The 13,786-nt window shown below is 58.2% G+C and overlaps 1 protein-coding gene across 1 annotated transcript; it reads right to left on the bottom strand.

Moving 5' to 3' along the window:
- Positions 1-703: 703 nt before the first annotated feature.
- ddah2 (DDAH family member 2, ADMA-independent) lies at positions 704-13,053 on the bottom strand. Its single transcript, XM_069198506.1, has 7 exons — positions 12,691-13,053; positions 10,565-11,272; positions 5,802-5,901; positions 5,004-5,077; positions 3,722-3,841; positions 2,374-2,517; positions 704-1,384 (listed from the first exon to the last, which is right to left on the bottom strand). Exons 2-7 carry the CDS (start codon positions 10,850-10,852, stop codon positions 1,268-1,270), a joined length of 843 nt encoding a protein of 280 aa, XP_069054607.1. The 5' UTR covers positions 10,853-11,272; positions 12,691-13,053; the 3' UTR covers positions 704-1,267.
- Positions 13,054-13,786: the final 733 nt, after the last annotated feature.

Raw genomic sequence — 13,786 nt, 5'->3', positions numbered from 1 at the left:
AGCCCTGTGGTTGAAGCCGATACCCTGGCTTCTCTCCAGACACAGCTTGGTGAGCTCCTCCAGTCAGGACAGGAGGCTCTACTGTACACAGAGGGGGGCGGGGGTGGGGAACAGGCTGCCCAGCCCTGTGGTTGAAGCCGATACCCTGGCTTCTCTCCAGACACAGCTTGGTGAGCTCCTCCAGTCAAGACAGGAGGCTGTACTGTACATAGAGGGGGGTGGGGGTGGGGAACAGGCTGCCCAGCCCTGTGGTTGAAGCCGATACCCTGGCTTCTCTCCAGACACAGCTGGGTGAGCTCCTCCAGTCAGGACAGGAGGCTCTACTGTACATAGAGGGGGGTGGGGGTGGGGAACAAGCTGCCCAGCCCTGTTGTTGAAGCCGATACCCTGGCTTCTCTCCAGACACAGCTGGGTGAGCTCCTCCAGTCAGGACAGGAGGCTCTACTGTACATAGAGGGGGGTGGGGGTGGGGAACAAGCTGCCCAGCCCTGTTGTTGAAGCCGATACCCTGGCTTCTCTCCAGACACAGCTGGGTGAGCTCCTCCAGTCAGGACAGGAGGCCCTACTGTACACAGAGGGGGGTGGGGGTGGGGAACAGGCTGCCCAGCCCTGTGGTTGAAGCCGATACCCTGGCTCCTCTCCAGTCCTAATGTGTGACCGGTGTTCCCATCTCTCCGATACACAGACAGACGCCACTCACAGCTTCAACAGTTGAACGTTTTAATGTGTTCCCATTATAAAAAAAAAAGATCAGCTGCACTCCTGTCTACTCTAAGGCAACACTAAAGGACGTGTGGTCCCGATTCCACTGGCTCCTTCATCATTTGTCCCCCCCGCCACCCCCCAGCCTCCTCTTCCTCACTCCTCCCTCCCACCGCGCTCGATCTCGGGGACGCTAGCCCCCATCGACAAAAACAATCCGTCCCAACGCGACCACCGGGACACAACTGGGAAACCGGAGCGCTTTTCCCTAGGGAGAGAGAGAGAGAGAGAAACAGACACACAAAAGAAAAAACAGACACCCCCCACCGGAGAAAGATAGGAAAAATAGTTGCTCGTACAAATTCTGAACGGATATGAAAAAGGTTTTCCTGTTGCAAGTGGCTCTCCTGAACCCCTATTTGGGGGAGTAGGGGCGGGGCTTCGTCAGTGGAGCTCCTCCCACCCGATGGCAGGTGGGCGTGGCCACACCGCTGGGCCCCTCCCCCCCAGCTGGCCGTGTTCCGCTTCTCCCCCACCGATTGGCTGCAGCCCGCGGCGGGAGGGGCTAGAGCTCTGGTTTGCGGTTGATGAGGAGGCAGAAGGAGGACAGGCCGCCCCCCAGCTTGGCGGCTTCGCTGCAGGCGGTGGGCAGCAGGGTGCAGTCGGTCAGCTTCTGGAAGGCCTGGGAGGAGGGAGGAGGAGGAGGAGGGGGGGTTAGGACAAGCAGCTGGGCCGACAGGGGAAAGTTCACGGGCCCAGCAGAAAGAGAGCTCGCACAAACGCACACACCAGGCGAATCGTGACACGCACGCCCGTACCAGCAGAGCCACGCACACGCGCGAGGGGACAATGACGCACAAGGGGACGGTCGCACACGTGCATGCGCACGAGGGGACAGTCGCGCACGTGCAGGCGCACGAGGGGACAGTCGCGCACGAGGGGACAGTCGCATGCACACACGCACACACACGAGGGGATAGTCAATTTCGAGGACAGTCACGCGCGGACATGCACGAGGGGACATGCACGACAATCCCATACACACACGCACGAGGGGACAGTCGTGCACGAGGACAGTCACATGCGCACACGTGTGGGGCCACAATCGTGTACACATGCACGAGGGCAGTCTCACACAAGGGGACAGTCATGCACGCACGCACACGCACGAGGGGAAAATGACGCACGAGGGGACAGTCGCACACGTGCATTCACACGAGGGGACAGTCGCGCACGAGAGGACAGTCGCGCATGTGCATGAGGGAAGGTCACGCACGTGGGGACAGTTGCATGCACACACGCACACACACGAGGAGACAATCGCGCACGAGAGGACAGTCGCACGCACGCACATGCACGAGGGGACAGTCACACAAGGGGACAGTCACGTGCGCACACGCATGGGGCCACAATCGTGTACACACGCACAAGGGCAGTCGCACACGAGGGGACAGCCACAAACATGCACGAGGGCAGTCGCGCACGAGGGGACAGTCGTGCGTACACGCACACGCACGAGGGGACAGTCACACAAGGGGACAGCCACAAACACGCACGAGGGCAGTCGTGCACGAGGGGACAGTCGTGCGTACACGCACACGCACGAGGGGACAGTCAGACAGGGCCGCCAGGCACACCACGGGGGGCTCCCCGGCCCGCAGTGGGACTCACGGCTGCGCTCTGGGGGTGCTCCTCGGCGGGGCGGTGCAGCAGGAAGCCGGTCCGCGCCGGCCCGCGCACGAACACGCAGTTCGCCGCGTCGTCGTCGGGAACGCTCAGGATCTCGTAGTGGTGGTCAGTCAGCTGGCCCATCGTCTGCGGCGGTGGGGGGGGGGGTGGGGACACGGGGTCAGCGCAGGCCAGGGTTCGAGAGCCCAGAGACAGAACCCCCCCACCCCCCCTAGTAACAAACCCCAGACTTCAAACTGTCCTAAATTACCAATCTCTCAGCCAAACTCTCCCCTGTCAGTCAGCTAGTGAATTCACAAACACGCCTGGACACAGCCTGGATCTGCACAGGACTGTCCTCCTGTATCACACGTGTCTGGACGGGGTACAAGAGCTGCAGGACAGTCCCAGCGCTGTGTTACTGTGGACAGACTGGACACAGCCTGGATCTGCACAGGACTGTCCTCCTGTATCACACGTGTCTGGACGGGGTACAAGAGCTGCAGGACAGTCCCAGCGCTGTGTTACTGTAGACAGACTGGACACAGCCTGGATCTGCACAGGACTGTCCTCCTGTATCACACGTGTCTGGACGGGGTACAAGAGCTGCAGGACAGTCCCAGCGCTGTGTTACTGTGGACAGACTGGACACAGCCTGGATCTGCACAGGACTGTCCTCCTGTAGCACACGTGTCTGGACGGGGTACAAGAGCTGCAGGACAGTCCCAGCGCTGTGTTACTGTGGACAGACTGGACACAGCCTGGATCTGCACAGGACTGTCCTCCTGTATCACACGTGGCTGGACGGGGTACAAGAACTGCAGGACAGTCCCAGCGCTGTGTTACTGTGGACAGACTGGACACAGCCTGGATCTGCACAGGACTGTCCTCCTGTATCACACGTGGCTGGACGGGGTACAAGAGCTGCAGGACAGTCCCAGCGCTGTGTTACTGTGGACAGACTGGACACAGCCTGGATCTGCACAGGACTGTCCTCCTGTATCACACGTGTCTGGACGGGGTACAAGAACTGCAGGACAGTCCCAGCGCTGTGTTACTGTGGACAGACTGGACACAGCCTGGATCTGCACAGGACTGTCCTCCTGTATCACACGTGTCTGGACGGGGTACAAGAGCTGCAGGACAGTCCCAGCGCTGTGTTACTGTGGACAGACTGGACACAGCCTGGATCTGCACAGGACTGTCCTCCTGTATCACACGTGTCTGGACGGGGTACAAGAGCTGCAGGACAGTCCCAGCGCTGTGTTACTGTGGACAGACTGGACACAGCCTGGATCTGCACAGGACTGTCCTCCTGTAGCACATGTCCGCTCTCTTGAGCTCCACTGACCTTCAGAGCCTTCCTAGCCCCCTCACTGCTCCCAATCACCAGGGTGTCCGGCCCACCCATCGTACAGAAACTCTTCAGGTGTGTCTCTCCATAGACTGGTACTGTGGACACAGCAAAGTCCTGAGAGAGAGAGAGACAGGGATTAATACACACACACTGACTGGACACTCCAGTACATGAACACTGCACTGAGAGAGAGAGGGGTTCATACAGACACACTGACTGGACACTCCAGTACATGAACACTGCACTGAGAGAGAGAGGGGTTCATACACACACCCTGACTGGACACTCCAGTACATGAACACTGCACTGAGAGAGAGAGGGGTTCATACAGACACACTGACTGGACACTCCAGTACATGAACACTGCACTGAGAGAGAGAGGGGTTCATACAGACACACTGACTGGACACTCCAGTACATGAACACTGCACTGAGAGAGAGAGGGGTTCATACACACACACTGACTGGACACTCCAGGACATGAACACTGCACTGAGAGAGAGAGGGGTTCATACACACACACTGACTGGACACTCCAGTACATGAACACTGCACTGAGAGAGAGAGGGGTTCACACACACACTGACTGGACACTCCAGTACATGAACACTGCACTGAGAGAGAGAGGGGTTCATACACACACACTGACTGGACACTCCAGTACATGAACACTGCACTGAGAGAGAGAGGGGTTCATACACACACACTGACTGGACACTCCAGTACATGAACACTGCACTGAGAGAGAGAGGGGTTCACACAGACACACTGACTGGACACTCCAGTACATGAACACTGCACTGAGAGAGAGAGGGGTTCATACACACACACTGACTGGACACTCCAGTACATGAACACTGCACTGAGAGAGAGAGGGGTTCACACAGACACACTGACTGGACACTCCAGTACATGAACACTGCACTGAGAGAGAGGGGTTCACACAGACACACTGACTGGACACTCCAGTACATGAACACTGCACTGAGAGAGAGAGGGGTTCATACAGACACACTGACTGGACACTCCAGTACATGAACACTGCCCTGAGAGAGAGAGGGGTTCATACACACACACTGACTGGACACTCCAGTACATGAACACTGCACTGAGAGAGAGAGGGGTTCATACAGACACACTGACTGACTGGACACTCCAGTACATGAACACTGCACTGAGAGAGAGAGGGGTTCACACAGACACACTGACTGGACACTCCAGTACATGAACACTGCACTGAGAGAGATTGAGGGGTTCATACAGACAGTCCACTCACCCTGAAGGTATCGGCCACTGCTTCTGCCCCCTTGTGGTTTGTGTGGGAAGAAATGCCCACGAAGAACTCCCTCCCTGCAACGGGGGAAAGAGCCAGGGGTCAGTCTGCCCACCCCCACCACAGCTGGGTGAGCAGTCGAACCCGCGCTCAGATCTGCAGCAGTCCCTGAGACTTGCAGTCAGGTCGGGACTGACCACCTTGGGGTCATCCTAGTCCAGGTCCACTTTTCTGGCTCAGACTGGGCCAGCCCAGCTCGCTGGTGTCCAGGATCTGGCCCAGTCCAGTCCAGTCCAGTCCAGTCCAGTCCAGCTCGCTGGTGTGCAGGATCTGGCCCAGTCCAGTCCTGCTCGCTGGTGTGCAGGATCTGGCCCAGTCCAGTCCAGTCCAGTCCGGCTCACTGGTGTGCAGGATCTGGCCCAGTCCAGTCCAGTCCAGCGCACTGGTGTGCAGGATCTGGCCCAGTCCAGTCCAGTCCAGTCCGGTCCGGCTCACTGGTGTGCAGGATCTGGTCCAGTCCAGTCCAGTCTGGCTCACTGGTGTGCAGGATTTGGCCCAGTCCAGTCCAGTCCAGCTCACTGGTGTGCAGGATCTGGCCCAGTCCAGTCCGGTCCAGTCCGGCTCACTGGTGTGCAGGATCTGGCCCAGCCCAGTCCGGTCCAGTCCAGTCCGGCTCACTGGTGTGCAGGATCTGGCCCAGTCCAGTCCGGTCCAGTCCGGCTCACTGGTGTGCAGGATCTGGCCCAGCCCAGCCCAGTCCAGTCCAGCCCAGTCCAGCTCAGGTGTGGGTGGCGGGCATACCTGTGAACAGGACATCGCTGCCATCGAGTGTGGCTCCCTCGTCCGTCACCTCGACCACCCGCAGCTTCAGCTCTGAGAGCACCTGCCTCACCGCCTCAGCCTGCGCACAGAGCACACACAGTCAGCACAGGGCACACACAGTCAGCACAGGGCACCTGCCTCACCGCCTCAGCCTGCGCACAGGGCACACACAGTCAGCACAGGGCACCTGCCTCACTGCCTCAGCCTGCGCACAGAGCACACACAGTCAGCACAGGACACCTGCCTCACCGCCTCAGCCTGCGCACAGGGCACACACAGTCAGCACAGGACACCTGCCTCACCGCCTCAGCCTGCGCACAGGGCACACACAGTCAGCACAGGGCACACACAGTCAGCACAGGGCACCTGCCTTACTGCCTCAGTCTGTGCACAGAGCACACACAGTCAGCACAGAGCACACACAGTCAGCACAGAGCACACACAGTCAGCACAGGGCACCTGCCTCACCGCCTCAGCCTGCGCACAGAGCATACAGTCAGCACAGAGCACACACAGTCAGCACAGGGCACCTGCCTTACTGCCTCAGCCTGCGCACAGAGCACACACAGTCAGCACAGGGCACCTGCCTCACCGCCTCAGCCTGCGCACAGAGCACACACAGTCAGCACAGAGCACACACAGTCAGCACAGAGCACCTGCCTCACCACCTCAGCCTGCGCACAGAGCACACACAGTCAGCACAGAGCACACACAGTCAGCACAGGGCACCTGCCTCACCACCTCAGCCTGCGCACAGAGCACACACAGTCAGCACAGAGCACACACAGTCAGCACAGGGCACCTGCCTCACCGCCTCAGCCTGCGCACAGAGCACACACAGTCAGCACAGAGCACACACAGTCAGCACAGGGCACCTGCCTCACCACCTCAGCCTGTGCACAGAGCACACACAGTCAGCACAGAGCACACACAGTCAGCACAGGGCACCTGCCTCACCGCCTCAGCCTGCGCACAGAGCACACACAGTCAGCACAGGGCACCTGCCTCACCGCCTCAGCCTGCGCACAGAGCACACACAGTCAGCACAGGGCACACACAGTCAGCACAGGGCACCTGCCTCACCGCCTCAGCCTGCGCACAGAGCACACACAGTCAGCACAGGGCACCTGCCTCACCGCCTCAGCCTGCGCACAGAGCACACACAGTCAGCACAGGGCACCTGCCTCACCGCCTCAGCCTGCGCACAGAGCACACACAGTCAGCACAGGACACCTGCCTCACCGCCTCAGCCTGCGCACAGAGCACACACAGTCAGCACAGGGCACCTGCCTCACCGCCTCAGCCTGCGCACAGAGCACACACAGTCAGCACAGGGCACCTGCCTCACCGCCTCAGCCTGCGCACAGAGCACACACAGTCAGCACAGGGCACCTGCCTCACCGCCTCAGCCTGCGCACAGAGCACACACAGTCAGCACAGGGCACCTGCCTCACCGCCTCAGCCTGCGCACAGAGCACACACAGTCAGCACAGGGCACCTGCCTCACTGCCTCAGCCTGCGCACAGAGCACACACAGTCAGCACAGGGCACCTGCCTCACCGCCTCAGCCTGCGCACAGAGCACACACAGTCAGCACAGAGCACACACAGTCAGCACAGGGCACCTGCCTCACCGCCTCAGCCTGCGCACAGAGCACACACAGTCAGCACAGAGCACCTGCCTCACCGCCTCAGCCTGCGCACAGGGCACACAGTCAGCACAGATCACACACAGTCAGCACAGGGCACCTGCCTCACCGCCTCAGCCTGCGCACAGAGCACACACAGTCAGCACAGGGCACACACAGTCAGCACAGGGCACCTGCCTTACTGCCTCAGTCTGTGCACAGAGCACACACAGTCAGCACAGAGCACACACAGTCAGCACAGGGCACCTGCCTCACCACCTCAGCCTGTGCACAGAGCACACACAGTCAGCACAGAGCACACACAGTCAGCACAGGGCACCTGCCTCACTGCCTCGGCCTGGACACTGGGGCTCCAGAGGCACTGCTCACTGAGCCCGATCCTACTGGTCTGCCTGCCCGAGGAGGTTCAACACTGCGGTGGTGGAGCAGGACCGGACCACAGAGCCCTACAGCTCGGATCCGACCCGTTTCCCGAAACCGCAGACGAGCAGGAAGAGTAGGAACACGCACACGCACGCACACACACACACACGTGCAGATGTTATTACAGCTGCAGACAGCTCGCTCAGTCGGTGTCTGGACCCTGGGCCTACGTGCAGCAGGTCTAATCCCCAGATTGGGGTCAGTGTTACTGAGGGACAGCGCGTTGCCGGGCGCCAGCTTCCTACTGCGTCCGGCCACCAGGGGGCGCCCCAGGCCACACTTCACCATATGAACCACGGTGTTCGTTTGCGCTCCCCTTGGCACGAGACGCAATTCGAGTTCATCTGTGATCTCCATCTGCTGCTGGGACAGCCGGCTGAGGACAGCCTCGACACCAGCGCAGCGATACAGTGTGCAGAGATGCAGTACAGTGTGCAGTGAAGAGTCCATAGTGATACAGTGTGCTGTAATATAATACAGTGTGCAGAGATGCAGTGTGCAGTGATTCAGTACAGTGCGCAGTGAAGAGTCCATTGTGATACAGTGTGCTGTAATATAATACAGTGTGCAGAGATGCAGTGTGCAGTGATTCAGTACAGTGCGCAGTGAAGAGTCCATTGTGATACAGTGTGCTGTAATATAATACAGTGTGCAGAGATGCAGTGTGCAGTGATACAGTACAGTGCGCAGTGAAGAGTCCATTGTGATACAGTGTGCTGTAATATAATACAGTGTGCAGAGATGCAGTGTGCAGTGATACAGTACAGTGTGCAGTGTGCAGTGCATTGTGATACAGTGTGCTGTAATATAATACAGTGTGCAGAGATGCAGTGTGCAGTGAAGAGTCCATTGTGATACAGTGTGCTGAAATATAATAGTGTGCAGAGATGCAGTGTGCAGTGATACAGTACAGTGTGCAGTGAAGAGTCCATTGTGATACAGTGTGCTGTAATATAATACAGTGTGCAGAGATGCAGTGTGCAGTGATACAGTACAGTGTGCTGTAATATAATAGTGTGCAGAGATGCAGTGTGCAGTGATACAGTACAGTGCGCAGTGAAGAGTCCATTGTGATACAGTGTGCTGTAATATAATACAGTGTGCAGAGATGCAGTGTGCAGTGATACAGTACAGTGCGCAGTGAAGAGTCCATTGTGATACAGTGTGCTGAAATATAATAGTGTGCAGAGATGCAGTGTGCAGTGATACAGTACAGTGTGCAGTGTGCAGTGCATTGTGATACAGTGTGCTGTAATATAATACAGTGTGCAGAGATGCAGTGTGCAGTGAAGAGTCCATTGTGATACAGTGTGCTGAAATATAATAGTGTGCAGAGATGCAGTGTGCAGTGATACAGTACAGTGTGCAGTGAAGAGTCCATTGTGATACAGTGTGCTGTAATATAATACAGTGTGCAGAGATGCAGTGTGCAGTGATACAGTACAGTGTGCTGTAATATAATAGTGTGCAGAGATGCAGTGTGCAGTGATACAGTACAGTGCGCAGTGAAGAGTCCATTGTGATACAGTGTGCTGTAATATAATACAGTGTGCAGAGATGCAGTGTGCAGTGATACAGTACAGTGCGCAGTGAAGAGTCCATTGTGATACAGTGTGCTGAAATATAATAGTGTGCAGAGATGCAGTGTGCAGTGATACAGTACAGTGTGCAGTGTGCAGTGCATTGTGATACAGTGTGCTGTAATAATACAGTGTGCAGAGATGCAGTGTGCAGTGAAGAGTCCATTGTGATACAGTGTGCTGAAATATAATAGTGTGCAGAGATGCAGTGTGCAGTGATACAGTACAGTGTGCAGTGAAGAGTCCATTGTGATACAGTGTGCTGTAATATAATACAGTGTGCAGAGATGCAGTGTGCAGTGATACAGTACAGTGTGCTGTAATATAATAGTGTGCAGAGATGCAGTGTGCAGTGATGCAGTACAGTGTGCAGTGAAGAGTCCATTGTGATACAGTGTGCTGTAATATAATACAGTGTGCAGAGATGCAGTGTGCAGTGATACAGCGATGCAGTGTTCAGAGATGCACTGTGCAGCGACAGTCTAGAGTGTGCAGTGATGCAGTGATACAGTGTGGAGTGGCGCAGCGAAAATGACACAGCGAGTGTGCAGTGACGCAGTGATACAGTGTGCATTGTACAACGATGCAGTGTGCAGTGACGCATCGTACAGTGACGCAGTGACACAGCATGGCGGTGATCCAGTGACACAGTGAGCAGTGATCCAGTGATACAGTGACGCAGGGACGCCGTGTGCAGTGATGCAGTGACAAAGTGATGCAGTGACGCCGTGTGCAGTGTGCAGTGTGGCAGTGATGTGGTAATACAGTGACACAGTGACGCAGTGATATAGTGACGCAGTGACACAGTGTGCAGTGATGCAGTGACGCAGTGACGCAGTGACGCAGTGACGCAGTGTGCAGTGATCCGGTGATACAGTGACGCAGTGACGCAGTGTGCAGTGATCCGGTGATATAGTGACGCAGTGTGCAGTGACAGAGTGTGCAGTGATCCGGTGATACAGTGAAGCAGTGTGCAGTGATATAGTGACGCAGTGACACAGTGTGCAGTGTGCAGTGATCCGGTGACGCAGTGACGCAGTGACGCAGTGACGCAGTGACGCAGTGACGCAGTGCGCCGGCGGCCGGGGTACCTCTCCGCGCCTCTGCTGCCGGAAGGGCCGGGTGACGAGCGCCGTGTCGCCCTGGACGACGGCCAGGTCCTCGAGCCGCCAGCTCTCGGGCAGCCGGGGGTCGGCGGGCACCTCGAGCACCTGGAGCCCCACCTTCTGCCGCAGCGCCCCCGTCAGCACCCCGAGCTGCCGCTGCGCCTTGGCCAGGTCCACCGCCGCCGGCGCCGCGCCCCCCTCCTGCCCGAAGGACTCGGGGATACCGCGGACCACCGCGTGCGTGAAGCGGCCGTAGGGGGAGACGCCGGCCATCGTCTGGGGGGGGGGGGGGGGGCAGGGACACCCCAATACCGCTGAGAGAGAGAGAGCGGGGGCAGGGACACCCCAATACCGCTGAGAGAGAGAGAGCGGGGGCAGGGACACCCCAATACCGCTGAGAGACAGAGAGAGCGGGGGCAGGGACACCCCAACACCGCTCAGAGAGAGAGAGCGGGGGCAGGGACACCCCAATCCCGCTCAGAGAGAGAGAGCAGGGGCAGGGGTACCCCAATACCGCTCTGAGAGAGAGGGGTGCGAGTCCTGGTGCCGAGCCACAGAACCGGAGCTCTGGGGGGGGGGGGGGGGGAGGGGAGGCCCGGACAGACAGAGCCGGGAGACGGGAGAGGCGCTGGACACTCTTCTGTCCCTCTTCCCTCTCGGACCCGGGACCACGGATCACTGCTGCTGCTGTCCCTGAGAGAGAGGAGAGAGGGGAGAGGGGAGAGGGGAGAGGGGAGAGGTTTCAACAGTGAGCAGGAAGAGGAGACAGGAGACAGGAGACAGGAGACAGGAGAGGTTTCAACAGCGAGCAGGAAGAGGAGACAGGAGACAGGAGACAGGAGAGGTTTCAACAGCAAGCAGGAAGAGGAGACGGGAGACAGGAGAGAGGTTTCAACAGCAAGCAGGAAGAGGAGACAGGAGACAGGAGACAGGAGAGGTTTCAACAGCAAGCAGGAAGAGGAGACAGAAGACAGGAGACAGGAGAGAGGTTTCAACAGCAAGCAGGAAGAGGAGACAGAAGACAGGAGACAGGAGAGAGGTTTCAACAGCAAGCAGGAAGAGAAGACAGGAGACAGGAGAGAGGTTTCAACAGCAAGCAGGAAGAGGAGACAGGAGACAGGAGACAGGAGAGGTTTCAACAGCAAGCAGGAAGAGAAGACAGGAGACAGGAGAGAGGTTTCAACAGCAAGCAGGAAGAGGAGACAGGAGACAGGAGAGAGGTTTCAACAGCGAGCAGGAAGAGGAGACAGGAGAAAGGAGAGAGGAGAGGTTTCAACAGCGAGCAGGAAGAGGAGACAGGAGAAAGGAGAGAGGAGAGGTTTCAACAGTGAGCAGGAAGAGGAGACAGGAGACAGGGAGAGGAGAGGTTTCAACAGCGAGCAGGAAGAGGAGACAGGAGACAGGAGAGGTTTCAACAGCGAGAAGGAAGAGGAGACAGGAGACAGGAGACAGGAGAGAGGAGAGGTTTCAACAGCGAGCAGGAAGAGGAGACAGGAGACGGGAGAGACGCTTTCGGCTGTGTCGTGTCTCAGCCCGAGGCGCGGCAGCCGGCTTGTTGAAACTCCCTCCGTGGGAGCAGAGGAAGTGTCCAGGACTCGCGGAAGCGGCTCGCTATTAAAAACACGGGGCGTTGGGGGGCAGCTCCACGGACCCGTTTAAGAGCCCCCCACCCCACACCCACCCACCCACCCACACACACACACACACACACACACACACACGTCTCTCTCTCGGACCCTCAACCTGACGAACTGGCCGCGCGTGTTTACCCTCGTCCACGGCTCGCGGGCGCGTCAGCGGCACGGCGGTTTCAACAAAGGAAATAAAACCACTGACCCCCCCCACCACCACCACCACCACCACCACGCAACCACACGCCCACCCCGCGGTCACGAGCGGGCCGGCGACGCGCCGCTTCCCCGCGAGTCGTGTGAACCACAGAGACACAGAGAGAGAGAGAGAGAGACCCCGCTTTGTCTCGCGGTGACCGGGGCGACGCCTTCCCCCGGTTCCCCACTTCCACGCACAATCTCCCCCGCCACAGCAAGGAACAACAACAACAACAATAATAATATAAATAAAATAATAATAATAATAATAATAACAGAAACCTGGGCGCGCCGGCTCCGACGCGAGAGACGCTTTTCTTCTCCTTCTCGAGCGCGAATCAAGTCGCAGCCGGACACGGAGCCCACGCCCCGCGTGTCCAGGCGCGCCCGCACCGCGAGTCGGTTCCGGGAGGCGGAGCGGAGCGGACCGGACCGGGCGGACAGCGGGCGGCTGCTTTTACCCTGCGGGTTATAACCCCCCTCTTCCTCTTCCGCCCCCTCAAACACCCCCGCGAGCTCTCCGGTTCCCCGTTTTCTCCTCTTCCTCTCTCCTCTCTCTCTCCTCCCACCCCGCGCTCCGTTAGACGGATTTCTCCTACTTCGGGAATCTCCTACCCCTCTCCTCTCTCTCCTTTCCTCCTCCCTCTCTCCCCCCTCTTCTCTACTCCTCCTCTCCCTCTCTCCTCCTCTCCCTCTCTCTCCCCGGCCGAGGGGGGGGTGGGGGGGATGTGGCCCCACGCCTCGCGCCGCCTTCATTATCACGCCGTCCCGTTGCCTCTGTGCCGTGGATCTGTTTGGTTTCTCTCCTCCTCACGCCCACGCCGCGAGTGGACCGGCGTCTCTCCCCCCTCCTCCTCCTCCTCCTTCAGGAGCAACACGGGACCGAACCGGCTCCCGGACTCGGTTCTGGTGGTCTTTCTCTGATATGAGCGAATCCCAAACACCCCCCCCCCACGATTCGTGTCCCTGTCGGCGTGGGTCTCCCTCGGCCCGGGGGTACAGACACGCTAATAAAACGGAGGAGTGGGGGGTTTCACGCGTGTTTCTCTGCCCCGGTTTGTGGCGGCGGAGGGGGTATCGGGGAGGGTGAAAGACTCAGCCCCCCTCTCTCGAATATTTCGATGTCGAATAATATTTATAAGACACTTCCGGCGGGAGCGGCGCGTCACGGCTGCCCGCGCGTGAATCGCCTTCTTCCCAAATGCTGATTTTTTTTTTAAAAAAACAAACAAATATTTTGAAAGCAGATTTTATTCGTGCCGGCTGCACCCCCGTCTCTCTGTGCGTGTGCGTGTGCGTGTGTGAAACTCGCCGGACAGTAAACAGGATCTCTCTCTTTCTCTCTCTCACAATTCACGGTGCTTTATCAGCGTGACCG

The sequence above is a fragment of the Lepisosteus oculatus genome, chromosome 14 (assembly GCF_040954835.1).
Source record: "Lepisosteus oculatus isolate fLepOcu1 chromosome 14, fLepOcu1.hap2, whole genome shotgun sequence".
Classification (NCBI taxonomy): domain Eukaryota; kingdom Metazoa; phylum Chordata; class Actinopteri; order Semionotiformes; family Lepisosteidae; genus Lepisosteus; species Lepisosteus oculatus.
This window is presented reverse-complemented; position numbering and strand designations above follow the sequence as displayed.